This window comes from Nelumbo nucifera, chromosome 4 (assembly GCF_055504915.1).
Source record: "Nelumbo nucifera cultivar China Antique chromosome 4, China Antique-T2T, whole genome shotgun sequence".
In the NCBI taxonomy this organism is placed as follows: Eukaryota; Viridiplantae; Streptophyta; class Magnoliopsida; order Proteales; family Nelumbonaceae; genus Nelumbo; species Nelumbo nucifera.
This window is the reverse complement of record NC_142652.1, coordinates 55255465-55268137: the sequence shown is the minus strand read 5'-3', so window position 1 is coordinate 55268137 and position 12673 is coordinate 55255465. Positions and strand designations below refer to the sequence as shown.

The window sequence follows — 12673 nt, the reverse complement described above, 5'->3', positions numbered from 1 at the left end:
TTCAATGGTTGCTTCAACATCCTTACTTGCAAACTCAAATTGGTTTTCCCACCTTGAGTTTGAGGGGGCGTTTTGAGAGATATATTGTATTTGGTTATATTTGAGTTGTTGGAAGTTATAAAGTATATTTGTAATATTGATAAATTATGGGGACTTGTATGTATTTATGAGAGAAAAAGGGGCTTATGTGTAATTCTGTTATAAATCGATCTTTTGCTTATTTAAGTAAGTGGTTTCGTGGGATTAGGGTTAAGCAAGAGAGAGAGAGAGAGAGAGAGAGAGAGAGAAAGTTGTATCTCTTGTTCTCATAGTGGATATTTTTCCTCTCCTCCTGTGGATGTAGGCTACCAAGTCAAACCACATTAAATCTTGGTGTTCTCTCTATTTCTTCTTTTTATTTTCTCCTTAATTTTCTATTCTATTTTATGTTACTTGACAGGGGCCTTACTATCTTTGCTAAGTTGTGACATGTGTTATGAGCATTTTAGTTCCCTTAGAGGAGGTTTTTTACTAAAATTGTCCCAAATTTTAAAAAATGAATAGATAAACATGATAATTTTTGAAACTCTGCCAAAAGGTCCACTATGTTTACTACTTCCTCTCTAAGGCTTTCCCAAACAAAAAATCATCTACAAATAACATATGTGAAATTTCAAGGATACGCCTATTCACTTTAATTTCCTTCAATTTATTTTCCCCATCTACTCCAAAAATTAGTACTTCTTAAATCATCATTCTTATGAAAATCCCATTGACATCAAAACCCAAATAAGGTAGTCTCATTCTAAGGTATCATAGGCTTTTACAAGTTCAACACACAATGAGTAGGTAGGGAAGGAAGTAAAGGTGTAAGATGGTGGTGAGCCTTTGGTCTATGAACTTCTAAGAATCGGATGAGGATAGGACTCTAATCTAGGTTTCTAGTCTTGGGATCAAGGTTGGTGAAAAGGAGTCAATCGAAGGTGGAAAAGACAAGGGGAATTGGATTAGTAGAATGTAATCCCAAGAGAATTCTTAGGTGCCCTAATTATAGGAAAATGCTTCCATGCAATTTGTGCAAGCCCTAATATAGTTCTAAAATATTCTCTTAAGGGTCTGTTTGTTTACTGAGAAAGGGATGAGAAAAGGGAATATTCCCGAATGATTCTCCCTTTCCTGTGTTTGTTTGTTGGTAAATAGTGTTTTGGATGAGAAACAAGAGGGACACGGGATCCCAAAATGAAGTGAGCGGGATCGCACCAAAACAGTGGGAAAAGAAAAAGCTAAGAAAATTGCTCGGGCTTTGTCAGAGCAAGAAGTCAACAGTCTCCTCTCCCTTCGAAGTAGCAATCCAACGACCATATCTCCAGTAGCTTCTCCGGCCATCTCTCTGAAAGGTAACACAAGATCCATGAATCTCTCTCTCTAGCGGTCCTGTTCTACCCTTTTTTGTTGTTTTTCGGTCCATGGTTCTTTCTTCCCCAACCCTATGTTTTTCCCCTCAGTGGTTGGAAGCTCAGCCATTTTCTTCATTGTCTCCAGCAAAGGTTTTGCCGAAATAAAATCACACTCTCCACAAGCATAAATCCATGTCTAGATCTAACATTTTAACCCCATTTGCGTAGATCACTGAAACTTCGGATCCAATAGGTTTTCTTTATGTCGTTACTCACTCTTTCTCTCTCTCATTTTTTGTAAGTGAAGTGCTAAAGAATGAAATTGGTTTCACTGATTTACTTTTTTTTTTTGAGTTTCAGCCTTGAGAAGAGATTTACAAAGAATCCAAATTTCTTCCTTTCATCCGGTTTAGGATACAGAAGGAGCCAGTTTTCCTCCTAGGTGAAGAAGCTTCCACTTCCACTCTAGCTCTGGACAATGCTATTTTTGTTTGAAGTAAGAAAACTTTGATGATTGAAGTTTTTCTCTTTTCAATTTTCTTTCGCAAAACAAAATTCATAAATCCATTTGAATGTTTTGATAACATGAGCTGCATTTGTTTTGTCTTGAATAAAGTGTTCATGAGTCATGATTAATCATCTTAACCATGGGGTTATTCTAGGAAGCATCATGAGTCATGATGCTTAGTCCTTTAATTGTTTCTTTTACTTTATCTTGGTGGTTGTTGATGGACTTATGTCCCCTTGTTTTGATCATCGGCATTCAAATGTAAATATTTGGATGATTAATATTTTTCGATTTGAAGCAGCTTGTATTCAAAGACTTGCACCAGTAGCTTTTGTACAGAATTATAGTGATTTATCTTGCACCATAGATTCTAGCTCTCAGCCTGAAAACAAGAATGGAAAAACAAATATGACTTGGACACAAGGACATGGATAATTTAATCATTGACACACTTGTTGAGTAGGTCAACATTGGAAACAAGGTTGACAAAAGTTTCAAATCACCGGCTTACACTACAGCGGCATGTGCTATTAGCACTAAGTTTTCAGTTGAATGTACTCTAGGACACATACGAAATAGGCTGAAAACAATCAAGCGGAATTTTGCAATATTAAAAAACCTTTTGAATCAAAGTGACTTTGCATGGAATGATTCAACCAAGACAATAAATGCAACACCTGATGTTTGGGCTACATATATTGAGGTAAAATAGATTAACAACACTTACTTTAAACACTTGATTTACAAATTATATGAAAGATGAGTTATTAGTACGAAAGGTGACTTATTATGGAACTCCCGTGGTAAATGAGCAGGCACATCCAGAGGCAAAGCAGTTTAGACGAAAAAACATTCCAAACTATGACCAATTGGCATTGTTATGTGGAAATGATCAAGTGACTAGAAATGGTGCCTTTATAGCCAAGGAGCTAAGTAAGCAAGATGCAATTTTTGCAACTTCCACTAGTGCAACACCGAATGTTGAGCATGTCTTTGATGACATTGATGAGGCTGAGAATTTTGGAGATCCTAACCTTCAAGCAAGGCCGGTGGAGACAAGTAGTTTTGCAGAAGGAAGAGTTTTAGGAAAACGGAAGTCATATGCTTCAATTGTTGCTGTACAAGTGCAAGACATTGCTACACATCTCGGGAAACTTGCATCTGCAATTGAGAGAGGGTTTGGTTTATTTAGCAAGGAAAAGGTGTATGCCGATGTTATGAGCCTAGAAGGATGTTTAGTGGCATTTTTGATGAAAGCATATGACTTCTTAGCTGAGTCTGAAAGTCGAGTTATGACATTTTATGGAGTGGAGCCATATTTGAGAAAGGCGTGGCTTCAAATGAAATTAGGGCCTCCATATTGAAGGGATGGATAAAAGACTTAAACTATTATAACTCACATTTATTAACAAACTAGGTACTAATTATATATGACAAAAACTTGTTTTGATGGTTGAGCCTTTGCATCCATTTTGTATATTTTTTGGAGATGCATTGGCAATTTGATTGTTGTCCCTTTTTTTTTGCAATGGTCAATCTACTTGTATTAGGTGGAATGAATGGTTATATTTTACTACAATGGATTTATTGGTATATGAATGATTATGATTACATGGAATGAATAGGTTGAACTATTGGCATGGATGAACTAATTACAGGTTAAAGACAAATTCAAATGATTTATTGATGTATGTATGACTTTTTGAATGAAATAGGTTATTGAATGCAACTTCTTTGATGTAACAGCAGGTCAAATAATAGAGCAATTTTAGTTTCTAATAGTTTCTTTTATGAATGCATGCACAGGTTTTTTATGGATGAGTACATTGAGTAGACCTATGAACAAATTCTATGATTAATGAGCAGGTCCAAATAATGAAGCATTTCTTACTCTTTTTAAGTAAAATTTTTGAATGAGCAAGTTTAATAACACTATCATGCCATGTGGCAAGTTCAACCGTATGTGTCATACATTTGGGGGGTGCAAGTTGTCATAAAAGTAAATTACATGCATTTTTATAGTTTAGCATGATTTTTCTCCTATAATTTTTCTTGCAAAACAAACACTTGAAAGTGGATTTTCTCAAAAAAAATTTCTCAACAAACAAACACATTATAACTAACTGAGAAAATAAATTTTCCTCTTCTCATCCCAACCTTTCTCATCCCATCCTTTCTCAGTCCAATTTTCTTAGCAATCAAATAGACCCTAATAGAATGTTCTTTAGTCAACTATGTTAGCTTAGTACAAGTGGTTGCAAACAAAGATGTAAGAAGATTTGGTATTGACTTCTACATTTTTCCCGATCTCTCATGTGATCCTACCACATCCTTGCCCTCTAAGTTCACTACCAGAGTTTCACTGGAAGCATCACCCCTCTGAGCCCTCAGTTCGGTAGACCTAGTGCTTTCCTCCAATGATGAGACAAAAGTTTAGTCATGCTTGGCACCACAAGTAGCAACCCTCCTCTACAGGACCTTCACCTCTGGAGGCCAAGAGGGGCTCTCTAAATCGGAGCTAGACTCACTGGTTATGGAATAAGATCTACTGGCTAGGTGGGGTCATATCAGGAAGGTCATAAGCCTCCCGATCGGAATCAGAAGTAGACATGATCAAGGATTAGATCTTACCTAAACAAGGATGAAGAATGGTGACTTTGAGAAAACGAATGCAAGAAGGCCGACCAAGGTGGTTTGGAAATGACACAAGCACAAATGACGGGTTCCCAGTCCCTCAACTCTTCCTTTTATAGGAAAATGGATGGTGTGGATCTTTTGCATCCAACAGTCACCATCACCTCGATTCAACTGTTCACGTTGATGACCACCATGTGGCACTAGACTTGATAACCAAAATGACCCCAAGAAGTCTGACCCTGGTTCATCCCCACCCACTAGGTCAAACCCCCTCGAACTGCCACTTCTGTGCATCCTGAACCGCAACCTTTATCAAAAGAGGAAGACATGGCGTGACGTCAAGCACAACCACCAAATCTCTCTACTCCCTTTGCTTGAAGTCGAGGTCTATATGCTTAAGCCGACATTGACCTCTGCCTCTGCCTCAGGAGTGGGGGCAAGTGATATAGGTAATACTGACCACTTCACCAACAAATGACACATGGCACGCCCCAGGGGTATTCTCATCATCTCAGCTTGATCTGAGAGCACCACTATCCTTTTCTATCATCATTAAGTGCATGGTCTTTATTGCGGACATTACGATCTCGGCTAAGCCCTCCTCAACACATTTATGGTAGGGTAATGCTTGGCCGTGTGGATCACGCTCCCATTAACTCCAACAATCATGGCACTTGACTTACAGAGCTGTTACACAACACAATCATGCTCACACCCAGTTGATGCCGACTATATAAGGGACTCCATGGCCCCGGGTATCTCTCTTACACATTTGTGCACTCTCAACTACTCTTGCCTTACTGATACCTTAGCCTCCTTGAGCCCTTGGCTAACTTGACCATTGGAGTCCTTGCCCCTAAGACCACACCCCAGGGATTTTGATGTCTTTTGACTATTCGTAGGTGGGATCCCCAGCCTCATCACCTTAGAAGTGACGAAGCTGCCCTCATCACTGGATTTGGCAGCATCACATGTGTATATATTATAGAATATACTATATATTATAAAAAATATCATATAATATATAATATACAAATATGTTTATTTTCGAGCTTTCTAGCCAAACTCAAACTCATTAAATATTTAAGCGAACTGAACTCGAACCAAAAAATATAGCTCAAGTCAAACTTGAACCTAGTAGTATTTTAATCGATCGCACTCGTAGTTTTGCATACCCCATCCTTGACTTCAAACTCAAATACCCCACCTTATAATCACCCCATATCCCAATGGGACTAGAAATCCCAACTCCATTCCCATCTTCATGGGTGTGTGTAATAGAGAGAGAGAGAGAGAGAGAGATTAGGGCGAGGTTAAGGGCAGGGTGGTTATTTTAGGTTTCCCCAAACTCATCCGATTTTTTTTTTTTTTATAATTTCTTTTAAAGGGCTAAATAATGGGAGTAACCCATCCCCAATCCAGGTGTATGCAGGATTCGATCCCAAGTCTATATAATAGGGGTTTCCCCAAAAGACCTTATTACCAACCTGCTGGTTGGCACCTTGCCCCGATTAATAGTCATAAAAATGAAAACTCCGCATAACTAGGGCGGGGCGGGGCGGGTCCGAACCCCAAATCTCGATTACCATATCCTGTTTTTTTAGTGAACGGTGTATCATTAAAGAGGTTGCCAATTCCTTAATGACTGATGGTTAAGTTGGATCAATTACCATGTCTCAAATATTTTAATTAATAATTAATTAACTAATCAATACAACCAATAAGTAACAAAACAGACACAGTACGTGTACTTCGGCCATTATTAGGGAGAAGGCTTTTATGCAGTAATTTTCGTGCTTATAAGAAGGGGCCCACTTGAACATCCAATAACTCATGTTTGGTAAAAAAAAAAAAAAAAAAAAAAAAAAATCACTGGATACCCAAATTTAGATATGGCTCTCTGCACAAGCCCTCCCAAACGGGGCCCTTAAACAGAAAGACCGTCTAGCATAGAGAAAGGCGCCCAGGCCCCAGGGCTATACCCAGAACAAAACCCCTACGCATTGACTTTTGGTTTCTTCTGTTCTTGAGGTAAATAAAACCCTTGACTTCAGTTAATTCTATTATGTAAATCCTTGACTAGCAAAAACGAAATAAAAATCCGAAAACATAAGAATTCAAAAGGGGATATGAAATCCATTCAATAAAGAAACTAGAAACTATTAAATTGTTTCCCAACGGAAACCTCAACCTTGCATGTGAGGAGCATGGAACTATGGAAGGAAGGATGAATAAGCTAAGCTATTCATCCACGATTCTATCTGAAAATTCTGATCACATAAAATAAAAACAAAAATTTAAATTCAGATCGATCCTCGAGAAGTGATGGACGGTGGAAGATGGGGAGTTGAAACCAAACCGCCTCTCACCTCCCCCCTGCCCACATTAATTGTCAACCAAATTGGACAGCTTTGACTGATTAGATTATTGGTGATAATGGGGACAACCTGGTACAGTGGTAATCTCTCTCTCTCTTTCTCTGTAGTTACATGATGAAATGAGAAATGCACGTAGAAGAAGAAGAGTGAACAGGAGAAGGAAGGGAGGTATTAAATAGAACCCACCAATATCTACCAGCACCCATTAATGAAAACTTAACAACTTTTATAGATTTGATCGGTAAAGACTCGGCCGAAAAGAAAAGGAATGAATAAAATAAGAGAAGAAAATCACACTCATTAATATTCCATCTCTCTCTTCTTAATCTCACAGAGATCGGTGGGAGGTCGGCAGTTGATATGGTTTGATCTGTCAAGAAAGGAGAGGAGGAGGAGGAGGAGGAAGAAGAAGAAGAAGAAGAGTCGGAGAAGCAAGTTGTAGTGTTTGTTGATCAGATATCACACCAAAAGCATACCCACAAGCATTTTGCATGTTTTCTTCACTTAATATTCCTTACTACAATCTCGCTCAAACTCACACATCACCCATTTCTACACTTTCAGGTTTTTCACATCTTTCTTGCACCATTTCTTCTTCTGCTATCCTGAGTTTGATTTAATCATTTAATCCCTTCTTGGGTTCTTCTCTTCTCTCTTTTGTTTTTCCTCGCTTAACTGAATCTTGTATAGCTCTAGCTCTACTTCTGAATACCCACCCATTTTGAGTTTCTTTCTCTTTTGTTTATCTCTTTTCGGATGTATAGAGACTGAAGAAAGAAAATGTCGGACATGAGGAACTCTGCAAATCAGGTTATGATGGAAATAGAGGCAGGAAAGCCTCAGGGTAATGGAATGGTGGCAGGAGGTCTGAGCCCTCTGAGTGAGTTCTTGTGGAGGGAGAAGGCCGAGACAGAATTTCTGGGTGATGTCTCAGCAAAGCTCACCTGGAAGGATCTGACGGTGACTGTCTCACTACCAAACGGAGAGGCCCAAAAGGTTTTGGAGGGGCTCACCGGCTATGCCGTGCCAGGCACCCTTACAGCTCTCATGGGGCCATCAGGCTCAGGGAAATCAACCCTCCTTGATGCTCTCTCTAGTCGTTTGGCTGCCAATGCCTTTCTCTCAGGAAGCATTCTTCTTAACGGCAGAAAGACGAAGCTGTCGTTTGGAACGGCGGTGAGTGATTAAATCTTCAGTGCTTCTTCTTACTTGGACCTTTCTCCAATTACTCTGTTTCTCTCAATAATGGAATACTTTCAAATTTAGTCGGGCTGTTCTCTCTCTTTCTCTCTGGTCTCCCCTCTTTTTTTTTTTCTCTTTTCCCACTTGTTTTACTGAAAATTTTGATGGGTCTTTGTGTTTTCAATTTTTATTCACCATCTTGTATTGCAGACTGGTCTACTTTCAGTTCTTTTTTAATCTGTTTTTCTCTGTTTTTAAGTTACTGTGGTGGTCAGCAACATAATTCTATTCTTTCTCTCTACACCCTTTGTTTTTAATCAATCCTTTCCCGGATTTGTTTCTGTTAACTTCCCAATCTATTAGATGTAAATTAAGTTCTAAGTTTATATGAGATTACAACCATCAAACACTGCTTTTTCCATTGTTCCTCTCTGCTTCTATGTGATTTGCTAAAAAAGAATGTATGGTGAGATTTCAGGCGTATGTGACCCAAGATGACAACTTGATCGGCACTCTTACAGTTCGGGAAACGATTTTATACTCTGCTCGCCTCCGTCTTCCTGATAAGATGCCGTGGTCTGAGAAACAAGAGCTGGTTGAGAGCACCATCGTTGAAATGGGTCTTCAAGACTGTGCAGATACAGTGGTAGGGAACTGGCATTTACGTGGTATAAGCGGAGGAGAGAAGAGGAGGGTCAGTATTGCTCTCGAGATCTTGATGAGACCTAGATTGCTCTTCCTGGACGAGCCCACAAGTGGGCTTGATAGGTATGACTCCATTACTGACAAACTGAAACTTTTTTTAAGACCAGGAAAATGGAAAAGGGCCAAACAGCTTTGCTCCTTTTCTAGCTTTGTTGGTTAGACACAGCTAATTGGACCGTCATTTCTAGGTCGTCTATCTGCTTTTTTTTTTTTTTTGCATATTGGACTTGTTTTTTGTCTTCTTCAATCTAGTTTGGAAAACCCATCTTTTGTTTTCTTCTGGGTTGATGATATGGATTCTGCAGTGTTAAGAAAAAAAAAATAAAAATAGCTCAACCTATTATGAGTTCTAATCAGAATTTTGTGGACAGTGCCTCAGCCTTCTTTGTGACTCAGACTCTGCGTAGTCTATCTCGGGGTGGTCGGACTGTTATATGCTCAATTCACCAGCCCAGCAGTGAGGTTTTTGAGCTTTTTGATCGCTTGTACTTGCTCTCTGGAGGAAAGACTGTTTATTTTGGTCAGGCTTCAGACGCATACGAGGTGAGAACCCTGATGCTGGGTCTATTCTATTCTTGAGTCTCCTCTGCATTTGTCAACGAAAAAACAAAGAGATTTCTCACTTTGGATTTTACTGTCTGCAGTTCTTTGCACAAGCTGGCTTCCCTTGCCCAGCTCTGAGAAATCCATCTGATCATTTCCTGAGGTGCATAAACTCTGATTTTGATAAGGTCAAAGCCACCATGAAAGGATCCATGAAACTGCGGGTATGGGAAGCTCCTTCCTCATTACTGCTGTTGGATTTCCTTCCTTTGCCTAATTAGGAAAGGTCCTGCCATTAACTGACATACACTTTCTGGTTCTCTGGAATTGGCTTATATTCAGTTTGCAAGGACTGATGATCCTCTGGAGAAGATCACAACAGCAGAAGCTATAAGGACACTTATCAATTACTACAACACTTGTCAGTACAATTACTCAGCAAGAGAGAGAGTGGAGGAGATCTCCAAAGTTGTGAGTATTGTTCTACAAATTCTATTCATTGAACAAGGACCAATCAGACATATCTAAGCTCCCATTCGGTCATGTCATGGGCTGAAAATGATTATAATCATTTATTGTATCACATGCTTTGGATGTTCATACATTTAAACTGGTTACCTTCTCATGTGTTGCAGAAAGGAACTGTGCTAGACTCCGGAGGGAGTCAGGCTAGCTTCTTGATGCAAGCCTTCATGTTAACCAAGCGTTCATTTGTCAACATGTCAAGGGACTTTGGTTACTATTGGCTAAGGCTTGTGATCTACATTGTTGTGACTGTCTGTATTGGAACAATCTACTTGGATGTGGGGACAGGCTACAATTCCATTTTGGTATGATTTCTGTCTTTTGAGAGCTTCTAATGGCATCCCATTACCTGCAGGAGCTTCACTTCCTAATTCAGGGAATGTTCTTGCAAATGCACACTTATCTTGTTGAATTAAGAACTTGTTAGGAACTTAATGGTTTCTCTTTCATTAATTAATCTATCCTTGGAATAAACTAAATCTAAAGTCTAATGTCCCCACCAATTCAAATAGAACATCTCTTTTCAAATGGTCTAAGTAGGCAGAATTGTCCTTCAACCTTAAACTAGAAAGCTCTATGAGGAATTATGAGAAACAGATATGATCATATGGAGAAGATCTGTTTTAATGTAACCTCACATACCACAAGGAGAAGAATATGAAAATGAAAAGCTGTTGCAACGCAACATATGAAAGGCAAACAGAAATTTTCTGGGGAACAAATTTGGAATGTCATCACTCTACTCTACTGCTAACTCTTGATTTTTACTGAGATTCTGTGAAGCCATATATCTCAAACTGTACACTCATTCATTGCAAAAGTATGTAGCTTATTGTGATTACACTGAAACAGGCGAGAGGTTCTTGCGCTTCTTTTGTCTTTGGCTTTGTCACATTCATGTCAATTGGTGGGTTTCCTTCCTTTGTTGAAGATATGAAGGTGAGTCTGTTGATCCAATGCAGTCAGTCACCATGAGTACCTACCTTTCTTATACTGGTGACGGCTAAAATTCGGATTTCTTGATAACTGCAGGTTTTCCAGAGAGAACGGTTGAACGGTCACTATGGCGTGGCTGCATTTGTCATTGGAAATACACTCTCTGCACTTCCTTTCCTGATATTGATAACTTTTATCTCCGGAACCATCTGCTACTTCATGGTTCATCTCCATCCAGGGTTTATGCATTATCTCTTCTTTGTTCTCTGCCTCTATGCGAGTGTTACAGTAGTTGAGAGCTTGATGATGGCCATAGCCAGTGTCATCCCCAACTTCCTTATGGGAATTATCATTGGGGCAGGGATCCAGGTAAAGCTCCATTTGTTTCATGCCAACTTCCTTTAACTCAGCCCAGTTTACCTCATTTGGCCAGACTTGGGACTAACAATTTGAACCCAGAATTTGAAAACTTAGGATTTATGGGGATAATCAATTCTTTTCTTTCGTTTTAAGAACAGAAATCAATTTGATGATTTTGATGATTTGATGATGGTTTCTTTGTTTATGGACCAGGGAATTTTCATGCTAGTCTCTGGGTACTTCAGGCTCCCAAATGACATCCCAAAGCCCTTTTGGAGGTATCCCATGTCTTACATCAGTTTCCATTTTTGGGCTCTCCAGGTAAATACTTATTAATAGGATATCATCACTGGAATGAATCTACAATCTAGTATGAACCTTAATAAATTAAGCATCACATTCTGCTCTAACTGCTGCTGCTGTTCTTGTTCAGGGTCAATACCAAAATGATCTCAAGGGCTTGCTTTTTGACAACCAGTCACCTGACCTCCCCAAGATCCCTGGCGAGTATATTCTGGAGAATGTGTTCCAGATTGATGTGAAGCGATCAAAATGGATAGATCTCAGTGTTCTCTTCAGCATGATCATCATTTACCGTGTAATCTTCTTCATATTGATCAAGGTGAACGAGGACGTCACCCCCTGGGTGAGAGGATACATAGCTAGGAGAAGGTTGCAGCAGAAGACAAACGGCAATCCCAGAGCAATGCCGGATCGCCTCACTCAGTCACCTTCCCTCAGGAGTTACACCGTCAACCAAGCAGACAGACTCTAGTACTGTGTTAGCACAGAATACAGCCAGAAGAGAGAAAGAGAGAGAGAGAGAGAGAGCCTTCCATCAAATTAGTCTATATTACATTTGCTAAAGCCAGATGGATAGAGAGAGACAGAAAAAAGAAAACTGAAAAAGTGTGTGTTCTTACAGTTCCATGTAATAAAATCCAGTCTATCTCTTTGAATTCAGATAGAGAGATGGTGGGTTTGATGGGAAGATCAGTAAATACAGATACTGTTGATAAACAGTCTTCAAACTAGAAGTAGATGGTATCCTTCTGCAACCTCTTTTACTTGTACTTGTTTGCTAAGCAAGTTTTCTTTCTTTTTATTTTCTTTTTTTTTTTTTTTTTTCTGGTGGGTTAACTGGCAAATCTTGTTTTCTTTCTTTTATATATTTAGTAAAATATTTATACATTCAATAGAGTTGGTTGGCCAATTTGCTGGAGTAGTTGTTTTTTCAAACTGAAGTAGAAGTAGATAGTTTCTAAGTGTGGGCTGTCACATGAAAATCTGTTTGGAGTAATTAATTTCACGAGGGGTGGATGAACATAAATATAGGCAGAAAGGCAAAGAATTGGAGTTTACATCTGCCCTCCCCACAGAGAGTTCACATCTGCGCCCCACAGCACATCCTGTCGTGTATTGGGAACATCTCCCAATGATGGCATCATTGGTTTTGGTACCATCATCAGGAGATATTTTCAATACGTGGCGGGGATGTGATGTGGGACTTTGTGGGGCGCGGA

At 39.2% G+C, this 12673-nt stretch overlaps 1 protein-coding gene across 2 annotated transcripts; it reads left to right on the top strand.

Annotated features, from left to right (window-relative positions):
* The first annotated feature begins 7029 nt into the window (after nt 1-7029).
* ABCG11 (white-brown complex-like protein) lies at nt 7030-12348 on the top strand. 2 transcript variants are annotated; one of them, XM_010276615.3, is made up of 11 exons: nt 7230-7463; nt 7664-8075; nt 8560-8849; nt 9158-9329; nt 9431-9553; nt 9672-9800; nt 9965-10159; nt 10707-10793; nt 10887-11159; nt 11364-11471; nt 11584-12348. In XM_010276615.3, the coding sequence occupies exons 2-11, from the start codon at nt 7680-7682 to the stop codon at nt 11923-11925; spliced, it is 2115 nt and encodes a 704-aa protein (XP_010274917.1). In that variant the 5' UTR covers nt 7230-7463; nt 7664-7679; the 3' UTR covers nt 11926-12348. The 2 variants fall into 2 exon arrangements, with proteins under 2 accessions (XP_010274916.1, XP_010274917.1); XM_010276614.3 differs by having other exon boundaries at nt 7030-8075.
* Nucleotides 12349-12673: the final 325 nt, after the last annotated feature.